This window comes from Micropterus dolomieu, linkage group LG23 (genome assembly GCF_021292245.1).
Source record: "Micropterus dolomieu isolate WLL.071019.BEF.003 ecotype Adirondacks linkage group LG23, ASM2129224v1, whole genome shotgun sequence".
NCBI lineage: Eukaryota > Metazoa > Chordata > Actinopteri > Centrarchiformes > Centrarchidae > Micropterus > Micropterus dolomieu.
The window spans coordinates 34,487,809-34,505,904 of record NC_060172.1 but is presented as its reverse complement, the minus strand read 5'-3'; the positions used below and the strand labels follow the sequence as shown (position 1 = coordinate 34,505,904).

General features: G+C 39.6%; 1 protein-coding gene across 22 annotated transcripts in view; it reads left to right on the top strand.

Annotated features, from left to right (window-relative positions):
- dlg2 (discs, large homolog 2 (Drosophila)) overlaps window positions 1–18,096 on the top strand; it is a 247,198-nt gene that overhangs the window by 217,071 nt on the left and 12,031 nt on the right. For 9 of the 22 annotated variants that reach the window (XM_046039060.1, XM_046039061.1, XM_046039069.1 and 6 more), the window contains 9 exons: window positions 451–510; window positions 1,440–1,595; window positions 6,366–6,522; window positions 10,459–10,561; window positions 11,866–11,910; window positions 14,626–14,740; window positions 15,120–15,296; window positions 15,559–15,634; window positions 17,622–17,718. In XM_046039060.1, coding sequence (XP_045895016.1) covers window positions 451–510; window positions 1,440–1,595; window positions 6,366–6,522; window positions 10,459–10,561; window positions 11,866–11,910; window positions 14,626–14,740; window positions 15,120–15,296; window positions 15,559–15,634; window positions 17,622–17,718 — 986 coding nt within the window. The remainder of the gene's footprint in view (window positions 1–450; window positions 511–1,439; window positions 1,596–6,365; window positions 6,523–10,458; window positions 10,562–11,865; window positions 11,911–14,625; window positions 14,741–15,119; window positions 15,297–15,558; window positions 15,635–17,621; window positions 17,719–18,096) is intronic. The other 13 variants (XR_006823055.1, XM_046039066.1, XM_046039080.1 and 10 more) reach the window with 7 other exon arrangements.

The window sequence follows — 18,096 nt, the reverse complement described above, 5'->3', positions numbered from 1 at the left end:
ACATTACTTATTTCCAATCTCCTATACTTTACTTACTGCATGCTCCTGTTAACACACTTGAATCCACATTAGGTCACAAACAGGAGACGTGCAAACGCTGAGCGTTCACTGAATGTTTAGCCAATGATATGAATTTGCTGTGTGTCTGTGGCAGATTAGTGCAGCCTCTCCATGCAGGCATACTGTGTATGAGCTAACACACTCGGGATGATGTTGTTGATGACTAAAAATCCCTGACATGGACATTTACTTCAGTACTTTCAAGGACATGGCTTTTCCTGTTTTCACTTGTCTCATGTTGTTCTATGTAGCATGCCTCCAGGTGTTTCTTTGACCAGTGTCTTAAAGTAAAAAATTAGTGTGAATGTAAATAGCAGAATTACAGCATCTGATGATAAATGACAGTTACCAGTGGTTGGTTATCAAAAGTTTACTTTTTCATCCTATTAGAAATCCCTCGCTAGATGACGGGGAGAGTCACAGGTTTGATTCCCAGCACTTCCAGTTGAGGTGAGAAATTCACTGTGCTCAGTCCCCTACTGCATGCTTGCATGTACATCACTCATGTGTTTTTGTTGCAAGGAATCGCTGGTCATCAAGATGTCTGACTGAATAAAAAATTCTGAACTACTGAGCCTTCCTCAGAGATAACCTTTGTATCTTCTAAAATATATGTAAAAAGGGTTTAAAAAGTATCCATGTATGCACGTGTTGTATAAAATTAATTAAGTTTGCCTCCACTTTCAAAAGTTTGCACTTAAAGAGTCTCAAATAGGTTGCTCTCTCCTGTGAGCATGCTTACGTTAAAGTTAGAATATAACGATAGAATAAATAACCCAATCCTTCTCTTTCAAATAAAGAGCTGAATTGATAAGCAATAAAACTCTTTTTTGCAGTTACAGTCTTATTTAGTCTAGTGTGACCTCTATCTTATGCTGGCTAATGTTAGCAAACTTTAGATATATGTTCACTGACTTTATGACTCTTCACTACTTGTGCTACCATTAAAGTGTGTTTTAGCATTTACAGTGATCGTGTAATTGTCTCAAATGGCCACAGTGGCCGAGGTTTACATAAATTACATAATCTGGCTTTAACATACATATATAGTAAGTTATCACATGCAACTAACAATATCTATAAAATGATCCATAATATTAATATATCTTGTTGATGGAAATTTTAAATGGCAACTCTCAGATTTTTGTGTTTTGACCAGCAACAACCATATACCTTTTACACCTACTGCCTACTTCCTCCTTTTCTTTTCTTTTTCTTTTCCCCTGCTCTTTCTCCTTCATCTCATACTGCTGTATTTCTATTATTCTTCCAGTCTTTCATCCGTGTGCCTCCATCATCTTTGTTTATCCCAGACCCTTCATCCCCACCTCTGTCTTTGGACACTAACCTCTCTGCTCTTGTCTCTCACTCCACTGTAGGCCTCCTGAGCCAGTTTACAGCACTGTGAACAAACTATGTGACAAAGCACCCTCCCCCCGACACTATTCCCCAGTGGAGTGCGACAAAAGTCTCCTCCACTCCGCCCCCCTCCCAAACTATCACTTAGGCCTGTACCCTGACACGGACTTCACCAGGTACTTTCCAGCACCACTATCACCATCTCTTTGCAGTCCGCCACTGTGTCCCATCACACCATATAAATGGCATGCCATGCATAACCATATCGTCTGTAAATAACCACCTGCTATTCTCTTATGCATTCAGTCGCTTGCTCCCTCCTTCTAGCCTCCAGCAACCGCGTTGGTGTGGTTTTCTGAAGCTAACATGTTTTATTCTTCCTTCTCTATCTTCAGGGCTCTGATTTAGCCGCAGACCTGGCTTTAGCTACAACTAACACATTGCCAGTTTTATCCATTTGTGGAAGAAGTACTCAGATCTTTACTATTTGGCTTGAACCATAACTCAGTTGTCCGTCAAAATAGAAAAATGTGTTTTGGAAAAAGGTGGGCATGTAAGAATTAGAAAGTCACTGAAACAAATTGCCACTATTACATTTTGGTTTAGCTGCTGTGCTATACAGTACCTAACTAACTTGTGTTTATGTGAAGTAGTAGCACTGCTAGAACAGGAAGCTAATCACTGCGTTTGAAGGCATAGGGTGGAGAACTCCATCATTGTTAAAAAGTCTACTAATTACTACTAGTACCCCCTCAGTGTCAAAACAAAAAAAGTAAACACTATTCCCACTGAAATATACTGTATTATGTAAATTAATTAATTCGTTATATTTTCTCATTGTTATGTACTTACCTGTGAAACTTGCTGAGTATGACTGTGAGCATCTCCTCTAGCTCAGGGGCTCGCACATCCTTTACTGCCTTTCTTAGGTTAACCCCTTGACGCCGATTGTTGCAAATTCGCTTCACACCTCTTCCTTTCAGACTGCAGCAGAGATATCGTTTGTATTCCCCCAATGCCTGTTGTCGCTAATTTGCATCATACCTGAATTTATATCTTTTTTCATGTTCTACAGTCAAATTAAAAATCTCCACTTAATTTAGAATCAGCTTGAAAGCAAATGAAAACAAAAATAATCAATCTTCTTATATAATTGTAAATAAATTCAGGCATCAAGGGGTTAAATTCTGTTGAGCTGGTTAACCATTATTTGATCAGGGAAAGGCACAGCTCTGCATTGTTCATACCTTTGTGAAGTCAGTTTTTTCCACATTCTCCCTGGGACCCACTCTTCACTCACAAAGGCACACGGACGCAGACCCCTTCTAGGGGCTAACTCAGCCTTGCACGTGGTGCACCCGCTCGATCAGGTTTTGGTATGAAAGTAATAACCAATGCAATATAATCCTTACCTTTAGAAAAAGTTTTTTTCAACCTGGGTAGATCATCAGAAACCTAATATCTGACATTCTGTAGTTTTACAGTTATATGTGTAGATGTGCAGTGTGTTGGGAGGTAGACGATACAAGTAAGTTCAGTTTTAGTATGCACAAGTGATGGATGGTTATGTTGTGTTATGAATGATAATTTTAGTTTTAATCACTTTCTGGTGTGAATGTGAATCCTCTACTGACTAAACAGTTGCATGCATGTCTGATTGGTTGACAGATCTGTTTGACAGTGATGTAAAACACAGGTGTGTCTTTTATATAGTTTGACCAATCAAATTTCTCTATTTTTCACTTTCCATTTCAAACAAGAACTGTTGGATTTTTAAAATGACAGACGCAATACCATGGCTATATACAGCCAACTTAATCAAGGGCATGTGCTTGTTGCCCTGAGTTTTTCCTTATCTGAATGAAGAGTCTGAGGACAGAGGATTTCATATGATGTGCTGTAGTGACTATCCACTTTACGCAGTCAATTCAGGTGGTGTGACAATAGCATAGTAATGATAACTATAATAGTCAGAGAGCATACAGGAGTACAAGAAAAATGTAGCACAGACTCATCTTAGTCATTTTGAGTTTGAAGACTTTCAAAATAGAAAATGAAAGATTGCCACTGGTTTCATCATTTTGTGTCTTTTCTGAAAAAGTGGCAGATCTTCCTGGACCCACCTTTTTCACAAAAAATCTATTTGTTTCCATCTTTGTTTAATGTATAAATCACTTTCTTTAAAATAACATTTTGGCACCCCTACTGAGTGTATTTCACTGCTGTCCTAAATAAAAACTGCCGAACACGTACAGTTGTTATTATTACATTACTGATCAAAACTAGCAAGTCGACAACTTTGCTAACACAGCCAAACATCAAGCAAGTGTGACAACACAAGACATAATATTACTGACTAGTCCAACAGAAGGAAGGCCAGCTTGGTGTCTGTCTCACAGCCTTTTATTTCGCCTGGTCTTGCTTGGTCACTCTCTTCTTCTCTTCTTAGCCTCCTCCGTCAACGTCCTCTTTGGTCTCTTCGCCTCTGTCATTACCTAATGTTGTGTCCGTACTGAGAATACTGAGCTAACTTCTTCAAAAGAACCTACTCTGTAGGCTACATTGTATCCTCTTTGCTTCTTCCTATGGCTCTCTTGCTGAAGAGTTTTGTTGGTGTGATGTGGTGCTATAAAGTATTACACCGTTCTTGTGATAGTTTTGGCAACGACAGACGCCATTCTCTCTATTATAAGTTAGTGTACCATCAAAATGATTTTCAAGCTGTTGTTTTAAGATCAAAATACTATGTTGCTTTAAAGTGCTCATATTATGATAATTTTTTGAGGTTTATCATTTTATTTAGGGGTTGGACTAGAACAGGTTTACATGGTTTCATTTTCAAAAAAACACCTTAGTTTTGTCATACTGCACGTTGCTGCAATTCCTCTTTTCACCCTGTGTGCTGAATGCTATGTTTTAGCTATGGAGTGAAGAATCTCACTTCTACAAGATCTTTGTTGTGAGTTGCACATGTGCAGTACATAATTAAGGACTACTAACCAATCAGAAGCGGAGTAGGGCGCGTCCTGACAAGCCAGTAAACACAGCTTTGGCATGTTCCCCTTACCAGCTTAGCAACATGGACTGGAGCAGAAGTTTCAGAGTGGTGAGTTATTATTCTGTAACAAAAGTATCTTTCATCCATAAAGTTTTAACTGAGCTCTGTCTCTACATCACAGGAACAACTTTCTGTCCACTGACTGCCTGGAGGGTAGCTAGTGTTTGGAAGGGAGAGGAGAGCTGTGCTGCAGCTCACTGTTTTTCCACCGGTGTTTTTGAGGGCGTGTCTGACTGGCTGCTAGGCGAGGATTATGACGCATGTTTTCTTGGGACACCACAAGAAAGCGGAAGTAAAGGCTGGACTACAAACGAGCTGTTTTCAGTTCAGAGCAGAGTTTTCTGTGGGAGATGGGAACTCCCTTTGGGCTGGACTTTGGGCTTTTTCACTTTGCAAACCTGTTACCTGCACAAAAAAGATATATAACTCAATAAAGGAGAGGGGAAAAGCCAAAAAGCAGAATATGATCTCTTTAAAGAGTCCAGTAAGAAGTAGTGGTTGGTAGCAGGATGTGATTTGGTGTAAGTACTTTCAGGTCATTACAGTCCTCAGAAAGCTCATGATGAGACAGGTATTAAGAGTTGCTTTGATCTCACAGAGTATGGTATGAAAGCCTTCCTCATCCAAACATTGCTTTCAAAGGAAGGAGTACTGCACCTTTGAAATGAAATGGATGATTTGTTCCTATCTTCCATCATAATGAGAGCCAGCAGGGGTGATGAAAATCCACTAAATTTTCCTTCTGGGTGATGTTCCCATTTATTGCAGAGATGGTGCTCAGCTGTAATCATCACACTCAAAGAAAAACAATACTGCCCCTAGTGGTTAAATCATGCAGTACATATAAATGGCTTCTACGTGTACATGTTGAAAATGAAGGAAGAAAGATTGGAATCAGGGTATCTGTGCTCCATTAGAAATGATTGAATGCATGCAAGTTAGCCTGCGGTTGGGGATGATTATTTTTTTTTTGCTTATTTTCAAGGTACAATTCGTAGAGAGGATGCTGTCACAGCATAAAACATTAAGTGTCTGTATATAACAATGGCTTGTTTAGTTAAGTTATAAGCACCACAGTTCTGTTAAAGCCAGAAAGTCTTGGAATGACACTGAATAGGAGACTGGCTTTGTTGACAGTGTAACACTGTTTGGGGTCCTGAAACAAGTGGTGGATGACAGAGGACACATAATTGGCACCTCTGAAGAACAAGAGAAAATTAAAATGAAAATGGTCTTCAGTGCCCAATGATGTGGCCTTGCAGCTTCATGCTCCTGCAGTTTATGCATTCACCAGCAGAGGGCAGTGTGCTGCTTACATGCATGCTGACATTCCTGTACTCCAGAAGGCAGTTTGATTTGATAGGAATAGCTTTATTTCAGTATTGTTTAGTTAGATATTATTCGTTTGACAAGTACTGTCTTTATACAATAGGTTTCAAACCTACCGTTGTCTCTTTATGTACACTGAGTTTCTAATTCATATGAAGTGCATTGAACCAAATTTTCCTAAAAAGGGAGTCTGTACCCAAAATGCTACTACAACCTTATAGGGAGCCAGTGTCTTTCAGTATGCACATCCCATGCATGTATCTTAGTGTGTGTGCATTGTTCAGAGCGAGAGAAAGCAAGCCAGTCTGTGTGTAAGCATGTGACGAGGTTCCTTTTCCGTCAGATCTGAATTGGGGACAAGTGATCCTAAGTAGAGCACCATCCCCCTGTGGAGCTCCAGCAGTCTTTGAGCACTGTTGCCTGAGCAAAGCATCGCTGAGGCTTTCGTCAATGTACGTTGCGATTGTTTTCCACCTCTGTGTCCTGCTACGCCCGAGCTGAAGATGCTGAAACCCACCGACTCCCCCGAGCTGATGTACTATCTGAACTGTCTGTACAGGGAACCCAGGAAGGTTGTGCTCCACAAAGGCTCCACAGGCCTGGGCTTCAACATCGTGGGTGGTGAAGATGGCGAGGGCATCTTTGTCTCCTTCATCCTGGCAGGAGGGCCTGCTGACCTGAGTGGAGAGCTGAGGAGAGGCGACCAGATCTTATCGGTGAGTGCACAAGAGCCACTTCAGCCTAGTTTTATAAATACAAGACACTCACTCGTGTTGGAAAACATCCTATTGAAAATGAGTAAAAATAATTTAATATCACCAAATACAAGCTGCTTACATACAAAAATAAACAATCTGCTCACCTGTTACATGATAACAACAATGTTAGATCTGAAGCGATCACATAAAGACCCAAGCCAATTAAACAAAGGCTGGGCAGTTGGGTATCAGCAAGCTTCCCTCACGGCAAGTACAGATCTACTTTTAAAATGGTTGACTCTTGTTAAACCTGTGTGTTCCCAGCATATTAATAGTGAGTGTAATAGTCCTACTGGCCTAGATTCATTTTCAGGGCTAGACACTAATACACCATTTGCCTAGTATTACAGAGAGGTGTAGTGTCGTGTCTGTGGTAGTAACTAGTATGTTTATTTTATGCTGGTCATGTTAAACATCTCAGCTTTGGAAGTTGTATTATATTCCTTGATTTACCATTCAGAATCATTTTGAGACGTTCTTGTTGTATCCTATTAGTTTTAAACTTCACTATAGTGGGATTCCGTCAGAAATCAAACACTTTCTGACGCTTTCACTATGAAACATTTCCCCCTACATTTCAACCTACATGAGAGTGTTAAAATGTGGTTTGATAAACCAGAATGTCCAAGCATTCAGGAGAAAGGCAGCCTCAAAGTTGACCCATACTGGACCACCACCCCACCTAAATCTTGTTCAGAAATCAACATAATAAACAGTATGGTTCTCAGATTATCAGAAGGCTTACAAACAAGGTAATCCACAATTTCAGTGCTTTTGATAAAAAATAAAAAAATATGCACATGATGTGATTTTGATGTGAAGAAATGCATAAAGCTTCTTGAGTTATGTTTATTTTAGAAAGATGATATCTGTGTCTTTAGGTGGGGTGGGGTCCAATATGGGTAGCAAGTATATGGTATATTGTAATAGAATTATTTCCCCCTGAGTTTAAGCCTTTATTTACCCTATAGTTATAGTTGTTGGCGTGTCAAATAATAATAAAGGTGGGTAAGGCCCAAAACCCAACACTTTTTTATTTTCTATAATAAACATGGTTACACTAAATGTGCCCCATTCTGTCTTCTCTTGCATTCATTATGTGTTAGCACCACATTGCTACTCGATAATAACATGGTGATAGAGGGGTGATAGTTTGTTTATAAAGAGGTAATATTAGACTGAAATTTCTGTAACAGGGTAATAAGGGACCAAAACCAAATGGTAATAATGGGGGAAACACATTTAAAGATAGCAACAAGGCAAAAAAATTATTAAGTAGAGTAATATATTGGTAACAATATGGCAACCTTATAAAAGTAAAATGGTTATATCAGTGCAGTATTTGGATTAAGATATTTGGAGCAATAACCTGATAATAATGAGCTAATATAGGTTGATATTTTCACAAGATTATTGACTTGTATATTACAGTTTAATACCTTCAAATTCACATGAAAATTCTTGTGAAAAATTGGTAATTACCATATTATAATGCTGAATTTCATCCTCCATTATATTCCAAACATTCCCTTTTGTTTCAAGTTAATGCTGTACACATAATATGTTTAATGTTGTGACTTGTTACCTGGGAGCTCTTGTGGTAGTTTGTGTACTCTGTGTTAGAAATATAACAGGTGTCTACCGGGTTTTCGAGTGTTGGTTGGACTAAACAAGCCATTTAAACGGTAAAGTGACATACATCAGCAAATCTGTTGATGATGTGATGATTGCATTCAGTACTGCCAGAATGACACTGAAAGCTGGCATAGCGGAGGCATCACAAGATACTACAGAGTGATCTTAACACCAAACCCAAAGCTACGTGGCAGGCCATGTTGCCAGATGCTCGCTCTGATCTCCTCGACAAAGAGTCAGCTATAAAGTCTACTTCCAGAGGACCGGCCACTGTCAGAATCCTCAGCAGATGTGAGAAGAGTCCTGCTGAGAGTGAATATGATCAAAGCTGCTAGGCCTAATACTAAAAACCTGTGCCAATCAGCTAGTTGATGTTATTACTGACATTTTCTACATATCACTATCTCATCAAGACATCAAGCCACCATTGTTCCTGTACCTAAACAACTACCTCCCTGTGGCGCCCTGTTCTGATGAAGTGCTTTGCGAAACTGGTTCTTCAGCACATAAAGAGCAACATCCCAGCCAGCCTGGACCCTCAGCAGTTTGCTTTCAGAACCAACAGATCCACAGAGGATTCCATCTCCAGTGAACACCATCCTATCTTGTTAACCTGTGCAGAGAAGCAATAGAAAGCATCCTGACTGGAAACATCACAAACTGACATGGGATGTGCACGGCCCAGGACAGGAGGGCTCTGCAGCGGGTGATTAAAACTGCTCAGAAGATCATTGGTACCCATCTCCTGAGCATCAATGATATCGGTGAGGTGCCTGCAGAGCCCAAAAGATACTAAAGGACAGCACCCACCCAGACACAGCCTGTTCACCCTGCTGCATTCTGGCAAGAGATACAGAAGTACCTGCTGTCGTACCACCAGACTGCAGAGCAGCTTCTTTCCTCAGGATGTGAGACTCTTCAACTCCACCTCATAACTATAACCAAGTCTTTCCATTTGCACTATAATTTTAAACACTCACACTGGTATTACACATACTGTATATACAGGGCAGCTTTTCATCATGTAAAATGATAAAACCTGGCTGATAACCGATTGAAGGACTGGTTTAAATCTACAGCAGAGCTGTCTGTCTTTCTGATATTTTTGCACTCCGATTTACTCAGTAGTAGGTGTTATCATTCAGCACCACATTGAAGCTCCAATCTGGTGATTTCTCTTTTAAAAACAAGCTGATGAGTTGATAAATAGTGGCGAGTAGTGGTGATTTCAGTTGCCTTTGTGGGAAGTAACAGTATGCACACTTTGGAATAATAATCCCTTGACTTAGTCAGCATCTGCTACCATTAAAACAGGGCTTTACAATCTTAGGTTAAAAAATTGCATTGTTGGGTCACAGTATTCACGAGTGCTGTATAACAAGTAACAACTATTAATGTATATATGATGACTCACTAAGGATGATGAACAGAGTACTCAGTGGGCAGTAGCTGGGAGGATGTGATTGTTCTGCCTCATTATAGTAATTGTAATAGTTTGCCTCCCACACTGTGCAGCAGATTACACTGTCTCATTTCATTGCAGTTCTATGTTAGTGTACAGCCTGCAGATTGTTAAATCAACATGACACTGGCTGTTTGTACTGTCTGTCTACCCTTGATGAAAGCAGGCAGGTAATATTCCAACAGTGGCCTGGTTTTAAAGTCTAAAAACAACTTCCCCTGTCTCTCCCCACCTTTTGAACATATACTCTTCCATCTCTACACACACACACTACAATATGTACATATCCAGTGTAGAGCTTATCGCACTCCTGGGGCTCTTTGGTCTATCGCCACTGTTCAGTTGTCCTAACACTGGAGGACAGCAGCAGCTCATATGATGAAAGATGCAAAGAAAAATATATTTAAACATTTATCATTTAATCATGATAATTAAATTCACCAGTAAAATCTTTAATGCATGTGTTACAGAAGCATTTGTATTTAGATGCATTCACTTATTAATATGTTTTGATGCATCACACCTGTCCAAAACTGTGTGTACCTACAAACATTTCAATTTTTGTAGTTGGCAGATTTTGTCAGACACTTTGTCACTCCATCAACAGTTAAACAAATAAAATAGAATTTAAAAAAAATGAAACAAACATGTACCAGTATACGTGTCCTTCCATTTGAGGATGCCATGCATTTCTACTGGTGTGGGAAAAAATGTAGCTTATTTGTGGTGCAGGACATTGTACTAAAACAGAAATTCCACAAAAATAATCCTGTAAATTTTCCTTGTTGTTAAAACAGGTAAATGGCATTGACCTACGAGGAGCCACACATGAACAAGCAGCAGCAGCGCTGAAAGGAGCTGGACAGGTGGTCACCATCATTGCCCAGTACAGACCAGAAGGTGAGTCAGCATAAACAAGTCACTGTACAACCACAGGAGGCCTGTGGTGTAAACGACCTGTTAGACACAGCACACACATACACTGCATGCCCAGGACAATGCTCAAATAGGTCTCCCTGCCCACTGCTATTTGGCTCACCTTTTGTTCCACTGTTAAATTTATTCACACATCACTTCCAAACACTTCCAAGTATTAAAGTTCAGTTGTCACAATAAAAGCATCACCACATTCTCTTTTCACATGTGGTGAAACCTGTGTCCGAAGGATCAAAAAGGAAAAAAACAAAAGCAAATATTTTCGATAGAGAACAAAATGACACAAATCACTGGATGATATGTGTTGGAAACGGAGCATAAGGGACACTTTAACTGAAGTTGTTCAGTCAATAGTTCACATTCACAATAAGAGCTCCCTCAGCGGAAGTGTCCATCAACTGTTTCACAAAGTTATGCACAAAGCGTTCACCTGAGCTGTGGAGCTAGAGGACCTGATTAGTGATACCTTACCTCATTACATTTTCTTACTTACAAAGTTTCTAAAAAGGGTTTAGAATAGTGATATGATTCAACAAAAACATTCTATTTGTCTGAAACTGGTTTGTGTCTTGTAGCATCAGACTGTCGCATTTGGGGCATGGTCATGCTAAATACAATCTACCAAAGGCTGTCTGCTAAACCTTTTGTAAGATAACATGTAGTGGATCAGACAGCTCTGACTGGTGACATGCCTCCTCTGATTAAGGTCAACAGTAGCGGTACTTGAGAGCTGGAGATACAGTGACTGATACAGAGACCCCTCAATGTTTCAGAGGTGCCAAACTCACAAACTGACCCTTATACCAAGAGCTGCCTCAAAATTATCTACATCAACTTTATTTTGTAACATTCAAGAAGTCAAAAGGATTATCTGTTAAATAAAGGTGTCTATACATTTCTCGACGTATTCTTAGAACATCAGTCAGACCTGAGCCAAATTTGTAAACAACAACTGCCCCAAGAGACTGGTCTTGGTGTTAGAATGCTTTGGCCAATGTAAATTTTACAGTTCAGAAGCTCTGACTGACTTCAGTTGTGTGGCAAAGATTAGTAGAGAAGCTCTTTGACTTGCAACAAGTTCAGTCTGAAGCCCTCTGTAATCAAGAGTCTTAGTTTAGGGATGACTCTGAAATATATTTCATCAGCTGCTCCCATCTCACTTATCCAACTCGTTGCCATGCTCCCATCTGAGGGGACATCTTACAGCTGACTAACTGGGCTCTAAACCCCTCTGAGACTAACAACTTCTTTCTCTTCTTACCCATCAGAACTTGCTCTATGCTCACCACAACGGGCCCATTCTCCTGCACCAGGTTTGTGCCATTGGCACCTGTGGCTGCTCTGAGCTTTAGCATCATTCACCAGGGCTCGGCTAGGTCAGAGTCACTGAGTGAATGTGATCACAGACAGTCTCTTCACTCCTTTTCACCAAGCGTTTTCACCCACAGAAGCACACCTTTCCTCCCCCAGCCTGTTTGACTTTCACTCCTCCACTGCACGTGCACTTCTTAAACCCTCCTGACTTTACCTTACTTCCTGTGCTCCCAGGTCGGGACCCTTCAAACAGTGTCCTTTTCTTCTTGCCCTTTGAAAATGCTACATTTTTGTAAACTGTGTTTTGAAGAGGTTATTATCAGTTCACAGACACAGTCATGTATATGCTTTTATAAAGGAATTATTTTGTTTCATTACATACCTGTGTTGAATGTTCAGTCCAGCTGTCAACAGTTTTCATTCACCTCCATTGTATCGGGGGGGTGGCAGAGGTTTCAGCTGTGAATGTCTCATAATGTCGTGCTTTACAAGTGGTAAGCTGGCTGCTGGACAAAAGTAGTTTAAACCTGTGTAGGATTTCAAGAGACTAAGGCTTTTAGAACCACAGGAAAGAGCAGACAGAGGCTCCCGAGTGCCCATATCGCACTCATGGTCCTCCAGGAACGATTTCATAATGTACAGATGTTTGAGGGGGATCAAGTCATGCTTCTTTATCGATTTGGTCGGTTGACAAATTATTTACAAAATATTTAGCATAGACCTTCATCTTTGGTTAGTAGTCACATAAACTGCATGTGAGAGTGGACAGTGGTTACTATTTCAAAACAAGCCCAGCAGGTTGATGACGTGATTTAACACAAAGCTGATGATTCTGGGTATTCACTCATTATTAACAATAATACAGGCTTGATGAGTGAAAGGAAAACACTGTTTTTTCTTGTTACATGTTCAAGGTCAATTACAGGAACATGTACACTTATGTACACTCTTGGGAGTGTGTGTGTGTGTTCAGCCAAACCAAAATAAAACAATATCTGCAAAAGCCAAAGGCCATCTATAACTAAAAAATATTTTCCCATATTATTGGAAAGCTAGGACTTTTAAGGAAAGATAGATTTATGAAATAACGGTTTCTGCATGATCAGCTGTACGGAAAAGGGAAAGGAGTTGTCTAGTAAACTGATAAAACAAACAAGCACTGGTTTTCCTGTTTGGTGCGTCCATTTCCACGTCTCCACCCCTGCGCTGCTTCTGAGTAGCCACAGCAGAGAGAGAGGTGTTTCCCTTGCTTTACTTATGTTAGTGCTGCACTCGACAGAGGCACAGACTTGGACTGTGTGTAGAGAACAGAGAGAAGGAGCGCAAGGAGAACACAATATAAGAAAGAGACGGCAGCAGTAGAAGATATAACATCAAAGTGACCATGCAGACAGGTATGTGAAACTGATTTTAGATGGGCAGAAAAAAACAAGAGAAAGACAAGTTCAAAGTAAATAGTGTAATTAAAATGTTGTGATTTTGCGTTTTGTTGTAGGCAATTATCCAGTGTGAGAGGTTATCTCCTCATTTTAGTTTCCTTTGCTGACATGTTTAGGCTCAGCCTTGTTATTTCTTTAGCTGTCTAACTCATAGGATGATAAACAGAACATCAGTATTCGAGAAAGCATGGAAGAGTTTATGCCAGTGTGGCAGTTGTGATTGCCATTATAACTGGAAAACACAGGAAAAACTAAACAAAAGTATTTTTACCTATATTTACAGTATATCTCTCTTAACTTATCTTGCCCTGATCTGTAGGATACAGTTTGTCAGTGATTGGTGGTTTCATGACAGAACATGACATGTCTGTACTGGTTGATCTTCTTTAAGTGACAGATTAGCTAGCCATGCCTCAAGTTATCAGCTTTTTCATCCTCATCCTGCGCTGCCAGGAAAAGCATACTTGTCAACGCAGTGACGAGTTTTCACATCCTGACATCCACTTTTACTTTGCCAAGAGCGATTCACTTAATGGCTTCAGACCTTACTGACCGGAAATCCCGGCGGTCATACAACGTGCAGCGATGTAAATAAAAAAGAAACAAATGATGTGTAAGTTTGTGTATTCTCAGTCTAATTGCAGTGTACAGTATGTGAATACAGCAACACAAAGGATTGCCTCAGACATGGCTTATATCTATTCACTCATACATCATTTTCTGTGTCCATGTGTTACGGTGTTAAATATACAATTGTGGTATGGATACACATTGTTTTACAGTCAAGTGTGGCTCTCAGGCGCTTGCAAGGCTAATTATTAAAACATATTGATGTCAAAAAACTGCTCATGAGATACAGTTTGGCATGTATTACTAGATGGATGGGAGAATTGTAATCTAGATGTAGACAGTGGTAGAACTGCATTAGTACAGAGCATTGGTGACAATTATAATTATAATCACTAACTTACAACACAGTATAAACCTCTGTTGAAATAGGACTATAGATATGCAGCATACCTACTACATACATGAAAATATTTAAATAATGTAAATGTGCGCCCAGTACCACACTTTGAGTGCACTTCCTTCTTTATTATCATCAGCTTTAATTTTACTGTAGAGAGAATAATCAACAACTCTAGTTAATGATTTTTCACTGAATAGGGGGCAGTTTTAGCAGCATCGTTAGGTTGATCTCCTCTTTCCCATGATGATGGAGTCTGAATGCAGACCTGGCTGTCAGTCATGATCCATTCTATTTTTGTCTTGCAGAGTATGGGCGTTTTGAGGCCAAAATCCATGACCTGAGGGAACAGATGATGAACCACAGTATGAGCTCTGGGTCAGGATCCCTGCGAACCAATCAAAAGAGATCGCTCTATGTGAGGTTGGTCTTTTTTGGATTTTACCCTAGTTTTGGATGTTCAGCCTGAATTCAGAGAATTCAGAAAATAAAAAGCCATCCATTCCATGTCCCTGTCTTTCAAAAGGGTTGTGATGTTTTTCATACAGAATTATAATGCATCTCATGATGTTTCTTTCTGTGGTCTGAATTAATGTAAAGATTGCACACAGATATACATTGAAATCTGTGACTGAAACAGAAGATGTCTTATTATAGCAAACCCTCTGACCCAAAAGTCACTATTAACACTGGCCTGGTAAAGCTGTGCTTCTAGTTTTTTTCTACTGAATTAGAAAAGACCAGGAATACATTGCTTATTGCAATACTAATCTTTATAACCCTGATATCTTCTACTGAATAGGGCACAGTTTGACTACGAGAAGTCTAAGGACAGCGGCCTCCCAAGCCAAGGCCTCAGCTTCAGGTATGGGGACATCCTCCACGTCATCAACGCCTCAGATGATGAGTGGTGGCAAGCCCGCCGTGTCACCCCACATGGGGACAGTGAGGAAATGGGTGTCATCCCCAGCAAGAGACGGTGAGCAGTGGAGAAAACATTTCTGGTTGATGACATTTTGATGAAAACCTATCGATGCTAGTAGTTGGTGTACGCACATAAGCACCTTCATTAGATTGTCTCACAATGAGCCTAACAACCTAACCTTGCAACAGTAACTGAGTAGAACAGAAATCTTCAATTGAGAGACTCACCCAGAGTTGCCAAAAACATTGTTGTGCAGCGCAGTGTCAGTGTGAATAATTTAATTGAATCGCTCTGATTAATGCTTTTTGCTTGGCAGGGTGGAAAGGAAAGAGCGGGCGCGTCTAAAGACTGTGAAATTCAATGCCAAGCCAGGGTCATTTGATTCAAAAGGGGTAAGTGTCTTTATGACCAAATTCATTTGATGATTCATGAAAAAGATCATCTTTAAATCTTTACAGTGACTGTGTGACTTCCTGTGAATCTGAATATAATGATTTGCATTGTCAGAGGTTGGTTCTTTAGTTGTGATGTTCTCGCTGTAGTTTGATGTCCATTCATAACTTAGTACAGTTAGATAGACTTCATTGATAAAATAGAACAGCCAATTTTATCATGTATGTTTCTTCATTGACATGTCTATCAAAGACAGCACAACAATTCATCAATTAATTTTTACCTTCCAGTTTTCAAACTTTCTGCTCCAGTACATGTCGTTGTTAACTATATTTAATTCAGCCTGCTATAACTATAGTGCCAGTTCATAACAGAGGTTATCTCATTGCACTTTTGATATAGAGCAGGTCTAGACCATACTCTATGTAATATTATTTACAGAGACCCAACAGTCTCCACCATTTGCGAGCACTAAGCTGCAGAGGTAAGGAAAACCTTTTAGCAGGTAGAAACCTCAAGATCTGGGTGGGCAGCCATTACACAGATATTTCAATTATACAACTAGTATAAGTTGTAGTATATTCTACCAACTGTAAAGCTAAAACCACCAAGTAGCAAATGTAAAATGTTCACCTTCATACACATCTACTGTATGAACCAGATTTAAGGAAAAGGTGTCTAAAGTGTGGGCTGTTATAACGCCCGAGCATGACTCTCAACAGGGAGCCCTCAAAACTGTAGCTGTACAAATATTACACATCACCTGCAGCATTTTCTCTTCAAATGATGATTTCAATATCATTATTTGAAATCTCATCCTGTTCAGTTCCATAATTTCTTTCCATCACTGCATGTCTTTTTGTGTGCTTATGACTTTCCTATGACTAAACCCCAGTTATGTTACTTCTCTCATAGCATGATCACCTTGCTTTTACTTTAAATGCCTTTGATGCAACTGTGGTACATCAAGAAGTACTGGGACCTACCGTATTATTCTCTGAAATTAACAAGTTTGTTTCATTCTTACACTCCTTTTGTAGATGTTGATTTCACAAGGTGAAGTTATCTGGTTCTGACAAACAGCCGAAAGAATTAAGTTTCTGTCCTAATTTAATAAAGTTGAGTAGAGTTAAGTCCAACAATCAGCTCGTCATGTTTGCTAAATGAACAGGCACAAAAAGCTAAATTTTAAACTTCCTGGTTTCACATTGGTTAAAAAGAATCTCATTATGGTTTCCTTTGCCAACAGTATCAACACTTAAATAGCATTTACTGATGCACAGCCTCAAAGAATCGGCTTGGGAAATGCATCTTTAAAAAAATATGTGATAAGGAGTGTAAATGAAAATCGATCTTTTGGTATTTTTGTTTTATAAGCTACCTAAATTAGCTATTAGTGGACAGAAGTGGAACTGCTGTTTAATCAAACCACTTAGTATCAACATAGAATCTATTTAGATATTTTATATCAAATTATTTAGCGATATAACTAAACAGTTTAATTTTTGATTCATCTTTCATCATTAATTTCAATTAGTTTTTTAGTCTATAACATGTCCGAAAATAGTAAAATACCCCCTTGTTGTCTTTCATCACATCAACAGTCCAAAATCCAGGAAAAAAGCAGCTAAACTCATATTTTTGAGATGGAACCAGCATGTTGGTATTTTTTGCTTAATAAATCACTTAAATGATTTATCAATTATCAGCTATTATCATTTCAGCATTAAAATTATTTTCTAAGTGGTCTAACTGAAAACAAATAGCACCATTGTAATCAGGATCTTAAATAACCGTGACCTTCTTTGATCAAAAATGTGTGTGTGTATATATATATATATGTATAGAGAGAGAGAGAGAGAGAGAGAAAGAGAGAGAGAGTTTTCACTATAAAACTTCTTGATGTCCCACTTTCTGCAAGCACTTGTTTTGTCTGCATGAATGTGACAGATACCTGTTTGCCACATGCTTTGTCTCCCTTCACAGTCATTCAATGACAAACGTAAAAAGAATTTCATCTTTACACGAAAGTTCCCATTCTACAAGAACAAAGAGGGTGAGCAGGATGGCAGTGATTCAGACCGTAAGTAAGCTCACAGACACACATGTACTTCCATGCAAAGAGGCAGTGTAGGTCACTTGTAGGGCTGACAGGGGCTTCACAGGTGTATTTCAGGGGCACAGGCCTCTCCCGCTTCCTCTCATGATCATTTCCTGTCGTCTTTGTTTCCTTTCTCTTTCTGTGGATCACAGTCAGAAACATTCTGGCTCAGACTCTGATCTGTCAGCAGGAGAGAAGCCAAGTCAGTGCTGTTTATTTTCCTGTGAAATGTCCCCATATGGTGATATTGTACAACCCAGTTTCCCTTCAGAGATCATTTAGGTTCAACCAGCCTACCTGTTATCGTGTTGTATTTGCCCCCCCTGCTGGCTGCTCAGTGTCTGGACAGAAGCAGCTCTG